Source organism: Rhododendron vialii, chromosome 4a (assembly GCF_030253575.1).
Source record: "Rhododendron vialii isolate Sample 1 chromosome 4a, ASM3025357v1".
NCBI lineage: Eukaryota > Viridiplantae > Streptophyta > Magnoliopsida > Ericales > Ericaceae > Rhododendron > Rhododendron vialii.
The window spans coordinates 1,900,061-1,917,081 of NC_080560.1; the positions used below are offsets into that span (position 1 = coordinate 1,900,061).

The 17,021-nt window shown below is 39.1% G+C and overlaps 1 protein-coding gene across 2 annotated transcripts; it reads left to right on the forward strand.

Moving 5' to 3' along the window:
* Positions 1–481: 481 nt before the first annotated feature.
* Positions 482–16,408, forward strand: LOC131323282 (uncharacterized). 2 transcript variants are annotated; one of them, XR_009199143.1, is made up of 24 exons: positions 482–665; positions 1,994–2,206; positions 2,603–2,633; positions 2,835–3,019; positions 3,113–3,272; positions 3,845–3,941; positions 4,041–4,210; positions 4,859–5,025; positions 5,782–5,970; positions 6,084–6,173; positions 7,712–7,792; positions 9,519–9,662; positions 9,835–9,917; positions 12,094–12,235; positions 12,329–12,412; positions 12,787–12,948; positions 13,033–13,120; positions 13,425–13,502; positions 14,531–14,597; positions 14,673–14,772; positions 15,107–15,223; positions 15,321–15,377; positions 15,970–16,230; positions 16,269–16,408. XR_009199143.1 is itself a non-coding variant. In XM_058354989.1 (23 exons), exons 1-23 carry the CDS (start codon positions 558–560, stop codon positions 16,090–16,092), a joined length of 2,736 nt encoding a protein of 911 aa, XP_058210972.1. In that variant the 5' UTR covers positions 482–557; the 3' UTR covers positions 16,093–16,408. The 2 variants fall into 2 exon arrangements, 1 of the variants encoding a protein (XP_058210972.1); XM_058354989.1 differs by having other exon boundaries at positions 15,970–16,408.
* The last annotated feature ends 613 nt before the right edge of the window (positions 16,409–17,021 follow it).

Consider the following 17,021-nt stretch of genomic DNA (forward strand, 5'->3'; position numbering starts at 1 on the left):
GTGCAATGAGTTTCAGAGTTATATTTGATTAAGATGGACCAAAACTGCAACACAAAATTTTGGACGGGGTTTAATGATAATACTAGGGAATAACGGTGGTTGTGCATATTTTTTAGTTTTTTTTTATTCAAATTTTTTCGCGTCTAGTAATTTTGCGTTTAACACAAAAATTAGACTAAAAACTACCAAACCCGAAAAATTCTGAATAAAAACAAAACATGAAAAAACCCAAAATTCCATATCCCTTAGCGGAATTAACCTAATCTTTATTGTTTTACTTATTGCTCATCTCTGATTTTCGAAAAAATTTACAGTGCTGGCGGGATACCACGTGGTGTTCGCTCGGCACATTAAAGCCGTCTATTGCGTTTTTAGACTGCTCGAATTTGAAAAGAAAAAACAATATTAAAATTAAAAAAAAAAAGATTTCAATCAGAGCTGTCCAAAAGTTTATTGGACAGCCCGGATGCACTGATTTTCTCGCCAGCCAAACAGAGCCAACCTCACGCTACCCTAACATAAACCAGACCAAAGTTTTTTTCAAGAGAAAAAGCGCCATGGAATTCAGACCTCGAAATTACACCGTTGAAGAAGAATCACACTCTCTGGATCGAGTGTCCGTCGACACTCATCCTCTCTCTCCTCCATCCCCGTCGCACCTCCAGGTTCAATCTTCACCACAACGTTCCTATCAGCGATCTTTCACCTCTTTTAACTAGCTTTTCGTTTTAGTTTAGTTTTTAGTTTTCTTTCATTGAAATGTTAAAGCATAACGATTACCGATCAAAGAATGGTTTTACAGTCAATTAGCTGAGGTTAATTCGAAACTGTATCCTGAGTACTTCAATGCTTTGTTTGGACTTTGGATTGCTTTGAATTTCAGAGGAAGGGATCTGACTTTAGTTATTCAATGTGATTAGCTTAAACTGTTTGTAACTATCGCATAGTTGATTGATTTTCACCAGAACGTTCCTGTGTCGGTCTAACTACTTTTAACTAGCTTTTCAGTTCAGTTATGCTTTCTTTTACTGAATGTTGAATTGCTTCTGAGCATAACGATTCCAGTTGTCATTTACCGAATCAAACAAAATATGTAGTGAATAAGCGGAGGTTGGTTCGTAACTGTATTGATTTCATTGGACATCAAACATTTAGTAAAATATTCACGATTTCATAGTTATTATGTTCAATGAGATTAGCTTATACTGTTTTGTAACTATCTCATAGCTGATTGATCTTCACCACAGCGTTCCTATCGTCGATCTAACTGCTTTTAACTAGTTTTTCAGTTCTGTTATGCTTTCTTTTGCTAAATGTTAATTGCTTCTGAGTGTAACGATTCCAGTTATTTTCCAAATCAAAGAAAAGATTTGTAGTCAATTAGCGGAGGTTAGTTTGAAACTGTATTGATTTAAATGACATGATCATCGAACATTGAGTTGTATATTCACGATTTTGTGAAAGGCAGGCTTGAACGATTATACCAAACTGTTTGAATTGATGTGGATTTCAGATGAAGGTATCTGACTTCAATTATTCACTGAGATCAGCTTAAATTTAGGTTTAGATAGTTTACTATGAATTTGAATATTGAGGGTCTGTTAAAAGGGGCAAATGGCTATAGCCATTTTAGAACCCCATTGGACATGCTCTAAGATCCAAACAAACCAGAGTCTGGAAGCTCATGAAGGATTTGAAACGGCTATTAAGTAGGAGTGATATGGAATCCTTCATGTTAAGGATTGGAGTTATACATGGATCTTAATAAAATGACTATATTTTTTTTTACCTCTGACCCATCTTCCACTCTAGTTTTACTAGCCACCTATAGCTATACCTCCTATTCTATTTGTGAAAATTGAACATTAATTCCTTTCATTAGAAATCCAAACCAGTCCAGACAGAGCCCGAATCTTGTTTGTTTCTTACATGACTATTGTAAAGGGCTATCAGCCATTGCATTGTTGATCGGTTTTATAATATCTCATGCTAGGTTGATGTTGTGGATCACGGGAAGAGTGATTTTTATGATCCACTTAGGGGTTCAGATGCTAACGTAATGATCTCTCTAGACGATTTACGAGAAGAAGATAATAGTTCTGCTGTGAATGAAGCTGATGCTGAACTTCCAACAAAGGAATGGACATCTTTCAAGAAATTCTTAATGCAGAGATTTTCTGGCTCAAAAATGGTTTCGATTTCTCCAGTAAGAGACTCATCCTTCTGAACTTCTGATTATATTTAAATGCTGATTTACGGTATTAAAAATCCATGGGAAGAACTGTTGAGGGCTTTTAGTGTAGTTGTGGTTATTTTAGGAATTCTCAAAGTAGAGATTTTCTGGCTCAAAACCGGTTTTGATTTCTGCATTAACAATAAACCATTCCTTGCAAACTTGTACTCATCTGAATTTGCTGCTTTATGATGTTACATATCTTCCATATTAAATATGTACCTACCTGGACTTGTGGGATAAGTAACTACTTGTTTGGGGGCTTAAACAGCCTTTTTATTGAGATAGTTACCATATTCCGAGTTCGACTTTGATACTTGACTTTTCTGGTTTAAGTTTTGACTTTGACATGTGTTTTTTTTCTTACAGATGTCTGACGTAATAATGAAAAGTGGCCAGGGTATGTTATACTTTTTCTTATTCTTACTTGGTTCTTGATCGCATCATTGGGACAAAAGGGAAAAAATGGGGTGGACCGAGATCTTAAGCATTAGAAATTGTTGCTTGTGTCATTTGGTTGGTAATATCTGACCACTGCAATGTCTATGTAGAAGCTGTAATATCTTTTTGCTCTTGGTTGTATGATGATGCCAATTTGCAGTACGTGAGAAAGCATCAACGACTATGCATCTAGAGGAACTGGATGATCCACAAAAGTTTGCTGAAGATGGCATCAAGGTTATCAGCCAGCAGGTTTATGTTTCACGGCTGCATGAACTTAAAGATGAGATCAATCGATCTTGGCAGGCCAATGATCGGGTAACATCTTTGACGTTGGCAATCAAGGTGAGTTTACTTTGTTTTTTCAGTCAAACTACTTAGTGGTATGTTCATAGATTTGCATAAAAGGGCATGTTTGGACTGTTGGCTATTCTGCAGGTTGCTAGGCTTCTGATGGACACGTCTGTTCTTCAATTTTATCCTACATTGTTTGTTCTAGCTACAGATGTAATGGATATGGTTGGTGAAATGGTATGGCAGCGAATCAAGCAGAAAGCTGAGTTTTCTGAAGATGGAAATGTAATCTGCTCTTTAACAGGTTTTATAACTTTTAGAAGTTCAGATCTCATTCTTTTCTTCTACTCATTCATATGGCCCTATGTGCTAATGTAATAGATCAATGCAAGTCCAAAGCGCATTATTCAAATTATGCCCAGTTAACTAGGACTCATTTGAATAAGCACTAGGGCAACATTATTAGGGGTTGCATGGGTTTATAAGGGGATTATTTTTTCTTTTTGAACTTTTTGCCTGGTAAGGTATCATGACCTATGACATTATTCCATACAAAGTTGAGATGTAATAAACACATACATGGGCCTGATATATCAAACTTGTGGATCACTTTGTAACTGATGATGAAAGGAAACAAACATGTTGAAATGGATGCACATTAATTGTGAACTTCAAATATTTTCTTCTGGACACTTTGTCCTTGCACATTGATAACTGGAGCATGGTGAAAAGGCCAGACCTGCTCTGGATCGCCCTTTCATTTTGTAATTTACCTGTATTCAGTTCCCACTCTACAATATAACCTTTCCTGAGTGCTCGGGATTGCCAGCAAGTTTAGACATGAAATTACCTAAAAATGGTGTTTGTGTTTGGCAGAGAACTTTGAAGCAAAAGATATATGTGTAGATGCCAAAGAGATTTGCAGCAACTGGTTCTTCAAAATTGGTTCCATTCGTGAGCTTCTTCCACGCATGTGAAGTCCTTAACCTTTTGATTCTGTTCTCTGTATTGTTCCATAACTTTGTCATATACATGCGTTTTTCTTTACTGACTGTTTCTTACTGTACTCCAGTTATTTAGAGCTGGCAATATTGCCTTGCTGGCGTTTCCTGGTTGACTGCCCTGTTGATGTCATCCAGCGCTTGGTAATGATGACAAGAGGGATTGCAGATCCATTGGCATCCGCCTATTGCTGCTTATATATTGCTCACTGTGTGCAAAAATTACCTCACCAGGATACAGGTAGGTGATTTACACTCTTTATGCCAACCAAACCAATCCAAAACAAGCCTTGCGTCACAATCAATAATTACACTCGCACTGCAAGGGCACTTGGAATGTACTCCCTCCGTTCCAAATTGAGAGTCCCTTTTGGGGATTCCAACTATTTAAGGAGACATGCAATGATTACACCTACAATGGCTATTGTTTCCACCATTAGCCCTATATTCTGCCTACTTTATAACACTTATATTCACCTTTGAGGGACACTTTTGGAAAATCACCAAATTTTTCCTTCTATTTTGGGAAAGGGTCTTCATTTTGGAACCCAAAATGGAATAATGGACTCTCAATTTGGAACGGAGGGAGTATCATTTGTAGAAAAATGGCTTTCTTTCTTTCCAATTGTTACTTTCCTCCTTTGGGATCTTAAGGGACCTGCTTTGGCCATTACAGCGAGAATTCTGATTGTCTAGTAGTTCTGAACTTAGCCATGGACCTGGAAGGACCTTTAGTTTGGATTTGCAATTTTTAACTTGGGCCATACTGAAGATCACACTAAAGTGTATTCATTTATGAATGCTCTGCATTTAATATTTCTTTAGTGCTTCACATTCATTGATCCTATGGGGATTTAATTCTACGTATTGTTTGATTCTTCGGTAACAGGATATTTGATCATTTGCATTAATGACATAAAGATTCTATTGACACGGTTTCTATCAGCGGAAGAATCTACAGATGGAAATTTTTCAGAAAGGAGCAAGTCACTTATCAGTTTGATGGAACCTACAATCGAGTATATTGTTAAGTGCATAGTTAAGGATTCATATCAGGTTAGTCCCTACATGTAATGTGATAATCACTCTTCTCCATAACACTTCTTCTGTAAGAAGCTATGTATCCTCCCTTTACAAGGGGTCTCCCAATGGATGCAGCAAATTTGTACACTATTAGTTCCACAGTCATTGTATTTCAAATAGCAATACTGGGGTAAGATGCATCAAAATAAAATGTTAGAGAATACAATTCGACAATGTAGTATTTCGACTTTCCTGTGGATATAGACTGCATCCTGACCGTGCTAGCACGTACTCCATGGCTGGGAAGACTGCAAATGCTTGGTACTATTTTCCATAATTAATGCATGTGATTAAGCATTATTCCTAGTGCCTTGCTATGTATTGGTTTCCCGGATATTGTCGAGATATTAGCCAGATTTGGTTTGAATGCATGAAAGAACTTTGTGAATTTGCAAAAATGGTTGATGTTATAAGTTCATGTTAAGGATGTGAAGTGAAGTCTCACATCGTCTACACATGAAAAAAAGGTGCAGTATATAAGTGGGAGGGAACCCTCACTTCAGTTGCCTTATGAGTTGAGTTCGCTGCCTACGACTATGTAACATGGTATTTGACGCAACCAAGTTAGTTTTAGGTTTGGTAGGGTGCGTGTCCCTGGCCTCTGCACGCTCTATGTGCTGCTGAGTGAGCACTCTGCATCATCATGTATATACGGTGTTCATGAGTAAGTTTCTGTTGTAACCGGAAAAGATGTATCTAACCCTAGAATCTCTAATTTCGCTTTTGAAGACACGAGCCATAAATATCCTGGTGGAGCTTGGAATAGGAATGAAGCAGACTGAGTTTGTCGGGAAACTTCCATGCATCTCTATTATTCTTCATCATTTCCTCAAGGAGCTTCCTAGTGAACTTGTCAGCTCTAATGCTGTGGAGATTTTCCAACTCATTGAGAGCAGCAAAGATTATTCTTTTGACCAGGTATTCTCGTAAATGATCCTAATTGTATGCCACTTTCATAGTTGTAGAAGATTGATTGCACTGTACTGATTCTGACAATTGCTTGTGAGAAGGTTGACTCATAAGATATGCAGTGCTTAAATTACAGGTTGCTTGGCTTCCGGATTTCTGAAAGTAGATCTCAACTGGATATAGTCAATGCAGTAGTAGATAAAGTTATCAAGGTATTTTCGGAAATTTGACTTCCTATTTGCTGTGTGGAACTTAATTTGAGAAGTGCCATTCCATCACTTGTTTCTTGTTAAGGTCTTTCAGATAAGATTCATAGTATTTCCTTCTGCAGACTCCGTATCAAATTCTGTTTGGGGATGTCCTGTTTTGGTGGTGCTTTTGAAAATTCTTCCTGTCTCAGTTATGTTCTTCCTTTTTTGGATTCATAGTACTTCATAGTAATTTTTTGGTCTGCATATGCTTTACTGTTGCACAACGCAGATAGTTGTGGATTGCCTAGACTCCTATAGATAAGCCAGCATATACATCAGTTGCTGAGTTTCTTATAACTTGCTGGACACTTGGGAAGTTACTTCTCTCTGAAGACTATGAGAGAGTTGTGGTCCAGTCACTCTACATGATCCTTATTCTCCCAGAACTACCATATGCGATAAAATATTCTTTGGTAGATATTGTAGCGTGTGGAGAAAGATAGGTGTTGAGGTATATCAAGTGGATCACATATTGTGTCGTATACACATCACAATATCCTGTCTTTCTCATCAATGATACGATAACTAACTTTCTCATGTATGAAAGTAGTAAAACCCAGGTAGCTGAACTTCTCATTAGAATCCATGCTAAGAAACTGGAGGGAACTTAAACATACACACACATGCACGCACGCACATACACACAGGGAGAGAGAGTTATGGCTCCCAGAAAACCTCTCCGGTAAGTGATGTTGATAACCTGTGATGCAAGATCAGTTACGTAGTCCGCACCAGATGCTCATTATTTTTTAGGCACTACAGGCACAGGGGATGACACCAGGCGAAAGCCTCCTTCTCTTACCCCATGCTACTAACCCTCAGAAGTCCCGCGGTGTTTGGCGATCACGGAGGCTTGACTAAGCCTGGCCTCATGGCCTTAGGCACTTGCGTGGGGCTATATCACACCATAAGAATATAGTAATTTCCTAGAAATACTCCTGCCAATATTACAGATGTAGTTGGACTTACTGCAGTGGTGACATGGATTAGACTCCTGACTTCCACCACAATGCTTCATGATTGATACCTTGGTTCCATGTACGATGCTATCAGTCCCTTACTTGGCTTGGTTAGGACTGGACATGTGGAACTAACACTTTACCTATGTGTCAATCATGTGTGTCATGGCCTGCTTGTCATGCACAGGTGGTAATGTAGAAGATTCTACACATGTGGATATCTCTTACTAGGATTACTCTTGCCACTTGCTTTTACACCCAGTCATTGCCTTGTCTAGATATGCCCCGAAATATACCTTTGGCTAGTGGCTTCATGACCATGTTGAATTACGTTGTTAAGTTTTAAAATTGACTTTTGCTTTTCTCTCGTTTGTTTTCCCCTTTAAATTTCATGGCGAGCTGGTAATTTATAAAGATTTGTGGTTATGTGGCGATTGTCTAGCCAGTGGAAGTGTATCTTATACTTGAAACCTCATTTGTCATTTTCTTTATTGGATAACTTAGCATCAACTTTATGTGATTCCGAAATTAAAACTTCAGGTTGCTTCTGAATACAATAGCCTGGATGAGTTCTTGAAGGTTGTGGATGCTTATGTGGATATTATTCTTCAGAATCAGATGGTAAGTTTTGTGCCTTTCAGGTTTTGATTTACCAACTCCTTTCCTATTTTGGCGCCGGCAAGGGGAGGGAAGGAGAGGATGGAACAACTTCAATGTGATACAGTGCATACCTTTATATTTCATGATTTTCATGACAATGTTGTAAATTTGGCCGTTCTGTACTGGATAGAAATCCACTGATTCAGTACTGAAGTATGAAGATGTGGTGGTTTTGTTCAGGTATGCGTCTCATATGGTTGAGATATGCTTACCATTGTCTGGAGAGTTGGCTAATCTACTTCATTTTGAAGTTTCTGCAGTTATCTGCAGTTATTGAAATGTTGTATAGACTGTTGAGTGAATTTATTGTATGAGTGTTTTTGTGTGCTATATGTCATGTGTTAATTTAAGGAACCACAAACCTTGTACGGTAATGTGTGCATGACATTTATGGTAAACAGGTAATCGTTTGGAGATTTAGCCAGCTTGGTGATGTGTTTGTAGCACTTAGAAGTGTGTTTTGAGAGTTGCATGCTTCACAATATTTTGTTTCACTCTATTTGTTTATTTGCTGAAGCGCGTTAAGTATTTTTCCGTTTAAGTTAAACCACCTGTATGATTTATGACTTCATTTATGTGAATCTTAGATAATCATCTAATCCAGTTTTGCACCTCTTGAGAACTTGGCAAAATTGGGGATCTTCTTCCATTTTTCTTCTTGAATAGGGAGTTCAACTGAAAGTGGACAAACCATGGCTTCTGGCAATTATATATTCTGCTTTCAGATTTACTTAAGTTGTTTGCCAGGAGTCAATTTCCATTGGTTATAGGCTTTCTGACTCTTGCCCCAGGTGCTATAAGAGGAACTACAGGTGGCAGGGAACTTCCTATTTGGCAAATAAAAAGAGCTAGGTCTCTACGAAATGGCTCATTAGATTCAAAGAAGTAGATTCTTGTGTATACTTATCTCTATAGAAAGCCACAAAGTCTACCATACATAACCCTGTGACCTTGGCTAGAAAATGCTAAAACTCCACCTCATAACTAATTCCATGGACCAGGGTTGCTGCTTATAGAAAACTTGGCAGGATTATCTATGAGAGCTCCAAAGCGTGAATGCGTGAAGCAACATGAATTTTGTGACCGAGAATCATCAATTGCTTTTTCCATCTTTCAAATTTTAGTTATTTGTGCTGGTGAGAATGTGCCAGGAAAATGAGGGTACTAGTGTTGTTTGGTCAATACTGTGAGGAAGGATGGAACGACATGTTGATGCTTCTTAGTTGCAGCACTGATGAGGAGAATCTTGCTTAATGTGCTCTGTCGCATAAACTACAGATAATGGTGCACCCTTAGGAGTGGTATGGGTTAAGTCAGAAGGATGGTTTAATTGTTAGGAGAAGCTATTTGTACAGGGGAAAACAGGATGGTTGGTTTAAATTGAATATGTGGGAAGGTGAGTGGCTCGTGGAAGGTGAGATAGAATGTGTAGGGCTCAGATGATTTCTTTGTTTAGTTGCCTTTGGCTTGCCCCTTCCTATGCATCATATGGTGCTTTACCTACAATTGTAGGTGTTCCAAAACCGTTCCTCGGGTTTGTTAGCCATGGCTTTGGAGTTTTAGGTATTTTATCGAATAATATTCTGTTCTATCTTGAAGTTTGCAGGCAATATGGTGAACCTGAGCATTTGTCGTGTGCAGTCTTTAAACTGATCTAGGTTTCCTAAATGAATGTATTGTGTTGCAGGACAATAAGTTGAATATTATACTGGATGGTATTGTAAAGCGAGCATGCAATGAAGGGATTGCTGAAATTGAATTGATCAACTTGCAATCAATTTTCTTAAAGCTTCTTGCCCATCTTAAGAACTTGGAAGATATATTTTCCCTGGTAGGATTATTCAACTTGTCTTGTGGTTTTACCTCTTTAGTTAATAATGAATCGCTATTTACCATCTATTGGTTTCAAGTTTAATGGTTTTGCAGTTTAGAACCACAGTATATATTTTCTTTGAGTAGACATGACTGATAAAAAGCAGCATACTGTGTCATTTATTTTGCAGAGCCATTTCATTGAGATTTTAGATATGATGCATGGGAGTGCAAGAAGCATGGTCAATATGCACATTCTCAACATGGTAACAAGGTATGCCCCTTGGTTTAGCATCTTCGTATACATCCTAATTGGTCCTCGAGAGATTGTCGGCATTGCTGAAACACGCATGCTTAGGTATAGGAGGCTTTTACTGTTGCTTTAAGCGTGCTTGGCCAACGAAGCACTTGAGGCATGGTCAATTGAATATCTCTTCAATTATTTAGTCCATGGTAGATGTGATTGGACTTGTGACTGATAGAAATTGGGCCAGTCCACTTAGTCTGTCGGTCTTGGCCAAGGTCAGGCGTTTGTTAGAGTATGTAATACTTGTGGCCACTAGTGAAATGTATTTTAACTTCATTTCTGGAATGAAACACTTTTTTGTTGAAGTTAAATCATACTAGGTTTCTATTATCCGTGGCCACAGCATCTTCTGGTTCATTCTTCTTGGTGTTGTAAGCAAGCATATGTACAATTTTATTCTTAGATAAGATGCTGAGCATGCCAATTTCTTTTTCCATCTTCTGTTTCAGTTGCTGTAGATGTCATATTTTATTTTTTTATGTCCCTTGTTTCTTGCTTGATTGATATTGTCACATTTTTTTGGCTTTGCGGTATCGATGATCTTGTATCGATGATCTTTTTTTTCTTCACAGTTTTGCATTCTCTCTATTACTTCTTGGAAAAAAGATACTTGGCCTCGCCACATGGATTCTCCATGTGATCTCCATTGCTGGTGTGATCTGTTGAGTCACCACACAAGTTTCCCCAAAAGCTCAAGCAGTGTTGAATTAGGCCCAACAATGTATATCGAGTTATCCAATACCCTTCCTCACTTGCAACTGTGCTTGCAAGTAGAGATGCAGACATCCAGAGAAAAAAGAAGCAAAATGAAAGCAAAGAGTTGACCACAAACAAAGAAGCAAATGAGGCACAAATGAAGACAATGAGACTTGAACCCAAAACCTCTCATATATCAAACCTATGGTACGATGTTTAATTCCCTAATTTTATGGAAGGCTTAAGCTTATAGGGTAGAGCGCAACAAATCAGTCTATCCAACACGGTCACCACGTGCTATCCTCATGAGGTGACATGTGGATTCAGATGGAAGGGCCGTAGGCCTTTGCCTCCTTTGAGACCGAGCGATTTCGACCAAGGTGAGTGCACACGGTGCCCTTAGCCTCGTGATATGGCTCCAAACATCTATGAGCCATTCACAGCATCACCTTGATCAAGGATTTTCCGTGGAGCACGTTCAGCACTCATCAACAGTATAATATGTCCCAGTGTCTAACGACTCTAACCCAACTGAGTGAGCTAGACGATATCCTCGAATAGGTTCGACTAGCCTGACTTGTATATCACTAGACCGCCTAGGCTGGGAGTAGGGAGGGACCTAGGAATTCTGCTCGGACTCACTTAGGGACTTGTTGCTTGGAGGGGGATTGCCAATATTTCTCAGTCGTCCCTCTCATATGGCTCCAGCTTGACCAGTCTTGGGACAGAGTGACCAGTGACTCATATATATGATTTGATGGAGCGCAAACATAATTCATACCTACAGTGATAGGGAGATATTGGACCTACCATCACTCAATAATACGACACCCAAGGACTGGCAAAAGGGACAGAAGGTTGATAGAGCAAGTGACGGTTTATCAGACCAAGGGGTTGGGGTCAGTTGCCCAATGAGAATTGTCCCTCTGTTCAAGCCTATATAGAGGGCTTTTGTATCAATGAAGACAATCGCCTCTAGTCCTCCTCCGTCGTCAACCTACTGAAGACACTCGACTGCCAGCCGCTCTCTTTAAGGGTGCTCAGCCCCTCTGGAGATCTCCGGCCATTCAAGTGCCTGACATCCTCCCACAGGGCCTACTCTGGCTATCTCATCTCCGACCTCGTTTAAGGAGAACCCAAATTGCATGCTTCATAGATTGAAGAATGTGCTTCGTGTTTTGCTTCTCCGTGATACATCTCATATTTCCTTGATTCTCTTGCCGATGCAAATTGTTCAATGTGTATAGATGGTAGGAGTTCAACACTATGGAAGCCATCTGAATGGAACGATAACTTGTTGATTTGAGTTTCCATCCTTGGTTAATATATAGTATCTAGAAAGCTTCTTGTCTGTGGATCTTCTAACCAGTATATAAGTTGAGCATTTTTTTGTTCTAGGAGTATAATGAAGCAATATGTATTTATCCTTTACTGTTTTACCGAGCAGGAAGGGTCGCATTCACGATCCAACCATTGTACAGTTTCTTTTTGAAGTTTCTCAGTCTCTGCATGATGGTATGGATCATTCAAACATGAAGTATGATGATAGTCAACAACCTGCACGCCTGATATCTCGTTTTGTGACTATGGTAACTCAGTTCGGTGGCCACATCTCTGTATTCCATAAAGTTAAGTTCTACAAAGCTTTTTGCTATGGCAATGAATTAGATTGATGCTCTTAGGTTGACTATGGGCCGGAGCTGGAACGCCATTTGGCATTCTTACTTGAATGTCGTGGGGCTTTTGGTGGCGTCAATGACCTCAAGGTTCGTAATTAGCTGTACTTTTCAAATATCTTAGAATAGCGTTCGAGGGTAGATTATCACTATTCTTTTATCTTTGGTAGAAGTGCATGACACAACCTTAAATGTACTCTCTAGTTTGTTACGTTTTTTGGTAACACTATGTCATGGGTTCGTAATTATTTGTCAAACCGGAGCACTTTTATGCGTAATATTGCTTCTTGACAGAGCTCAAACAATCTGCTGTTCTGCTACTAAATTTTTGTTACATTGAATGACCAAATAAAAGGAGGCATTTTAAACTTATTTTGTGTATAAAAGGGTTTTGAAGATCTTCAGAGGGGCTGCAAAATAATTTACTGTCAAGCCTATGTTCAAATTTTTTGTTCTACTTGCAGGAAACACTTGTTCACTCCAGCAATCGCTTAGCAGTTAAAGCAATGAAAGATGGAGAAAACCATACTAGTTATGTCAAATCGTGTATAGCATTTAATGAAGTTACTATCCCTTCTGTTCCATCTTGTGTTAAGCAGCTAAATCTTTATCTTGAAACTGCAGAGGTAATGTACTTCTTTTTCATTTAGGAGTAAAATAATAAACTACAAGGCAGATTTCTTGCTGATTATCTCGTTCCTATACATCAGGTTGCTCTATTGAGTGGCTTAGTGTCTCATTCAGATGGACTTTTAGATTCAGCAATCTTCTGTTTGCAGACTATGGATCAGATGGATGGTTGGTTCATCCCTTCTGCTTATTATTCACTTTGACAGATGAATAGTTGCAGCAGACTTTAGGCATTGCTTGGAGCGTGGATTTGTGGAGGGATTTGCACATGGAAATGAAAAGTTAAGGGAAAAGAGCAGAAAAATTGGGTTCACAAATTCTGTTCCTTTTCTCTCTCTGCAAATTTCTCCATGAACCTGAGTTCCAAACGCCACTTTAAAGAACTTTCCTTATTTCTTTGTGCATATCCTATCAAATGCTGTTGTAATGCTCTATGCTAAAGTGAATGCTGAATAAGCTTCGCTCTTTGTAGATTTACGCTTACCGAGTGATGTTGATTGGATCCTCTCCTTTATGCGAAAGTTGTGCAGCCTATTGGTTTTGGTTCCAGGTAATTGGTTTTCCCCTAAGAACTCCTTGAAACTGCATTGCAACTGATGATGTTCCACATTTTTATGTGCATTCATTCCGAAACAGGTACATGAATATTATATGGTTGGTAGTGGACAATATATGCCTGATTGAAAGAAGAGGTAGTGCAATTTTGTTCGGGCATAACTCACATGAGCTTGCTAAAAATGCCTTGTCGTGGTGAAAATCAAGGAAAAGAAATGATTATACTCAACTATCGCTGGATAAAAGTCATGAACGATGTTGTAATTCATGCCTGTGTTTATGATCTTGCAACAGCCTAGCTGAGATAAAACGATAGAATGCCGGGCAAGATTGTTTGGTCACGTGCAACATTGACCATCAATTGCACTCATTAGGAAGTTATGTGGCCCCATCTTGAGGTGATTGTTGGGTAAGGAGGCCATTGACATTAATTGGGAAATTCGGATTCGAATCCCAAGGATTGTGGGTTAGGATGGCAAAGAAAGGCATGGTAGCATGAGGCGTAGCTGTTGATACGGCTCTAGAAGTGTGCTAAGAAAACCAGGATTTATTCAACATATCTCAAATGTTACGGTTTAGGAGTCAGCTAGTTTCAGTGATGTTGATATGGTGGATGGCGATTGAAAGAGTTTAATGAATTGATGTCCGTTTATTCGGTAAATTGGCAAGGGGGAACGGAAAAAAATGGATGGAGCTTGAATAATGTCCAGAATTATACTCCGTAATGTATATGTGTTGCTGAGGGGTACGTATCCCGTGAACTTGGTCTTGCTTAATCTAAACATTGCCATATGGGTTAATGGTGCCACTATTCCAAACTCAAAGTGATTCAAATGCTACTGTTATGGATGTTTCGATATAGGTTTACGGTGCCCCTATTCCAAACTCAAAGTGATTTAATGCTTCTGTAGTTCTGTTATGGATGTTGAAAGCGTGCATTGCTCTATATTTCAGAACAAGCTTTGTGATTCTGTTCTCTGATTTTGGCTGCTGTTGGATATGTTGTGTTGTGTTGTGTTAAAGGTAATCCCCAACAAGGAGTCACTTATATTCTAAGGAGTATGTTGGCCCCAATTAATTCTCAATCATGGTAAGCTTTTGCTTTTCCATTGAAAATCCTTGTGTTTCTTCCATACCTGTCTGATGTTCTAATACAATGTTGTAGGGTTTCATCAAGAACAAGGACAAGGGTGTTATGCGCAGTTCTTTCTTTGGCGGCAACCCTCTCTCAATTTGAGCTCCCGTACCACGCAAACCATGAACTGGTACTTGTATTTTGTTAGCTAGCCTTTTATATGTGGTTTCACATTTTCAGTCATCACATCAGTTTCAACCCCAAATGGGGATTCCTGAAGCTTCAAAAATATTTTAAGTAACTTGGGCCAGATTGAACTGGTGATGTCATGTTTAAAAATTACTTAGTGAATTGCGCACAATGCACTCTCACCTGGAACTAGAACTTGTTAGCTTTTGCTGGCCTGAACAGTTGTTTAAGCATGCACGAATATGTATGTTTCTCAGCCAGACAGTTGCAACACACCTGAGTTGGTCTGTTATATCTCATGGTGGTTGATATATTTCTCTTTCTTGTACATGCAGGTTCTGGGCAACGACCGTCTGTTTTATGGCGATCCAATCTATTCACAAGAGCTTCTGTCATTGTCTGCTTCTGTTCTTCAGAATCTTGTTGATAATATTATACAAGAGCCTTCACGGGTAAGTTCGGATTCTATGACTTGTTACTGTTGCATTTATGGTGTGAATAAAAAGTATCCTGACTTGTTGCGATAATGCTGGGATTGCTGGGACCAAGGTTGCTCGTGGAAGCATGGCTCTTGAAGCTTGCAACTGTATTGCATCATCTTTCAATGTAAGTAGCAATGCCATCTTTAGTTGCTTGCTGTTATACAGCAAAGGGTTAGGCACTTTCATATGAGGAAACAGAGCTTGTAGGATTTTGAGCCATTTAAGAAGAAGTGAGTGGTGGATGACGATGATATAATCCTTGCATGGATGACACATTTTTTGATGGATAACAAAGATTGCATGTTTTACCCATCGAATCTTTTGGTTTACCGATCGGATCATTTTGCATTGTCAAGTTTTTTGTCCAACTACCCTTCTGTGCGAAAGAAATTAATTCTGCAGGTCATATATGATGTTTGCTGGGGTTGACCTTGAATCTTTCATTTGAAGCGCTCTCTCTTGCATCTTTGTAGATGCCTAAACTTCCATCTGGATCTTTTAGAGGATTCCAATATTCTAAAATCCAGTCATATTCCACAGTTATCTTTCACCTTTAACTCCATGCCACACAAATATGCGTTACCTGAATTACTAGCGACCACCTAGTTTGATGCAAAGAATATGCATTTGATTAAAACAATAGGTTCTCATTGATTGCAGTATAGCTTTCCATCTGTTGCCTAAATGTGATTATTGATGCCATTTTATGTTGGCAGCTAGTGCAGGAAGTGTTACCATTCGTCTCCAAGCTGATGGAAACTGCCAAGTCATGTCTGAGCTCTAATGACAAATATTTGCAGTCCACCATGAAATTCGTAGACAAATTCTTGAGCGCTTGAGGGAGTTAAGATGCTGAGTTGGTGGACAGCTGATGATTCGTTCATTGCATTTTTGATAATTTGGTATTCTCTATTCCCTTTGTACATTCGAAACATCAAGGACGGAGAAAATTAAAGGTACGTTAATTTCACGATATGGTACTTGGAAGGGTGGAGCTATATTATCTCAGAACAAGTTGGATGAAGATTTTACTTCCGTTTTTTCTGGGTCCAACTGTACATTTGTTGTATAGATGCTCAATATCAAGGGGGAAAAGCCAAATTGACCTCTTCCCCCTGCACTCCTCTATTCCATTGGAAGGAAGCGACTTCATTATTTTCGTGTTCATGAAATCCTTTGGTTATGCTGATGACTCGTGAAAGGCTAGTTTGAGATTGAGTTATTATTTTCTGTGAGAGAGTTATTATTAGACCTGGGTAACAGGTCGTGTCGGGTCGTGTTCGTGTCTTGTTAGTCGGGTTCGTGTCACAAATCACCCAACCCTAACCCAACCCATTTAGAATTCGTGTTTCTCGAGTCGTGTCATTTTCGTGTTTCGTGTCAAAAATGCTCAACCCTAACCCGTTAACTTCGTGTCTGGTTCGTGTCGTGTTATCGTGTCTGTTGCCTAACTCTATATAGAATTGCAGATATACCATATATTATGTATATATGTTCGTGAAAATGGGTGACACAGATTCGTAACCGTGTTGGTCGTGTCAATTTCGTGTCTCGCGTGTTCGACCCGAACCCGGCCCATTTAGAATTCGTGTTCTCGAGTCGTGTCATTTTCGTGTTTCGTGTCAGAAATGTTCAACCCTAACCCGCTAACTTCGTGTCCGGTTCGTGTCGTGTTATCATGTCTCGTGTCTGTTGCCCAGCTCTAGTTATTATGTTCTGTGAGAGTCAAAGCGCAGAAGAGAGAGAAGTGGGCGTGTGAGATTGGGCT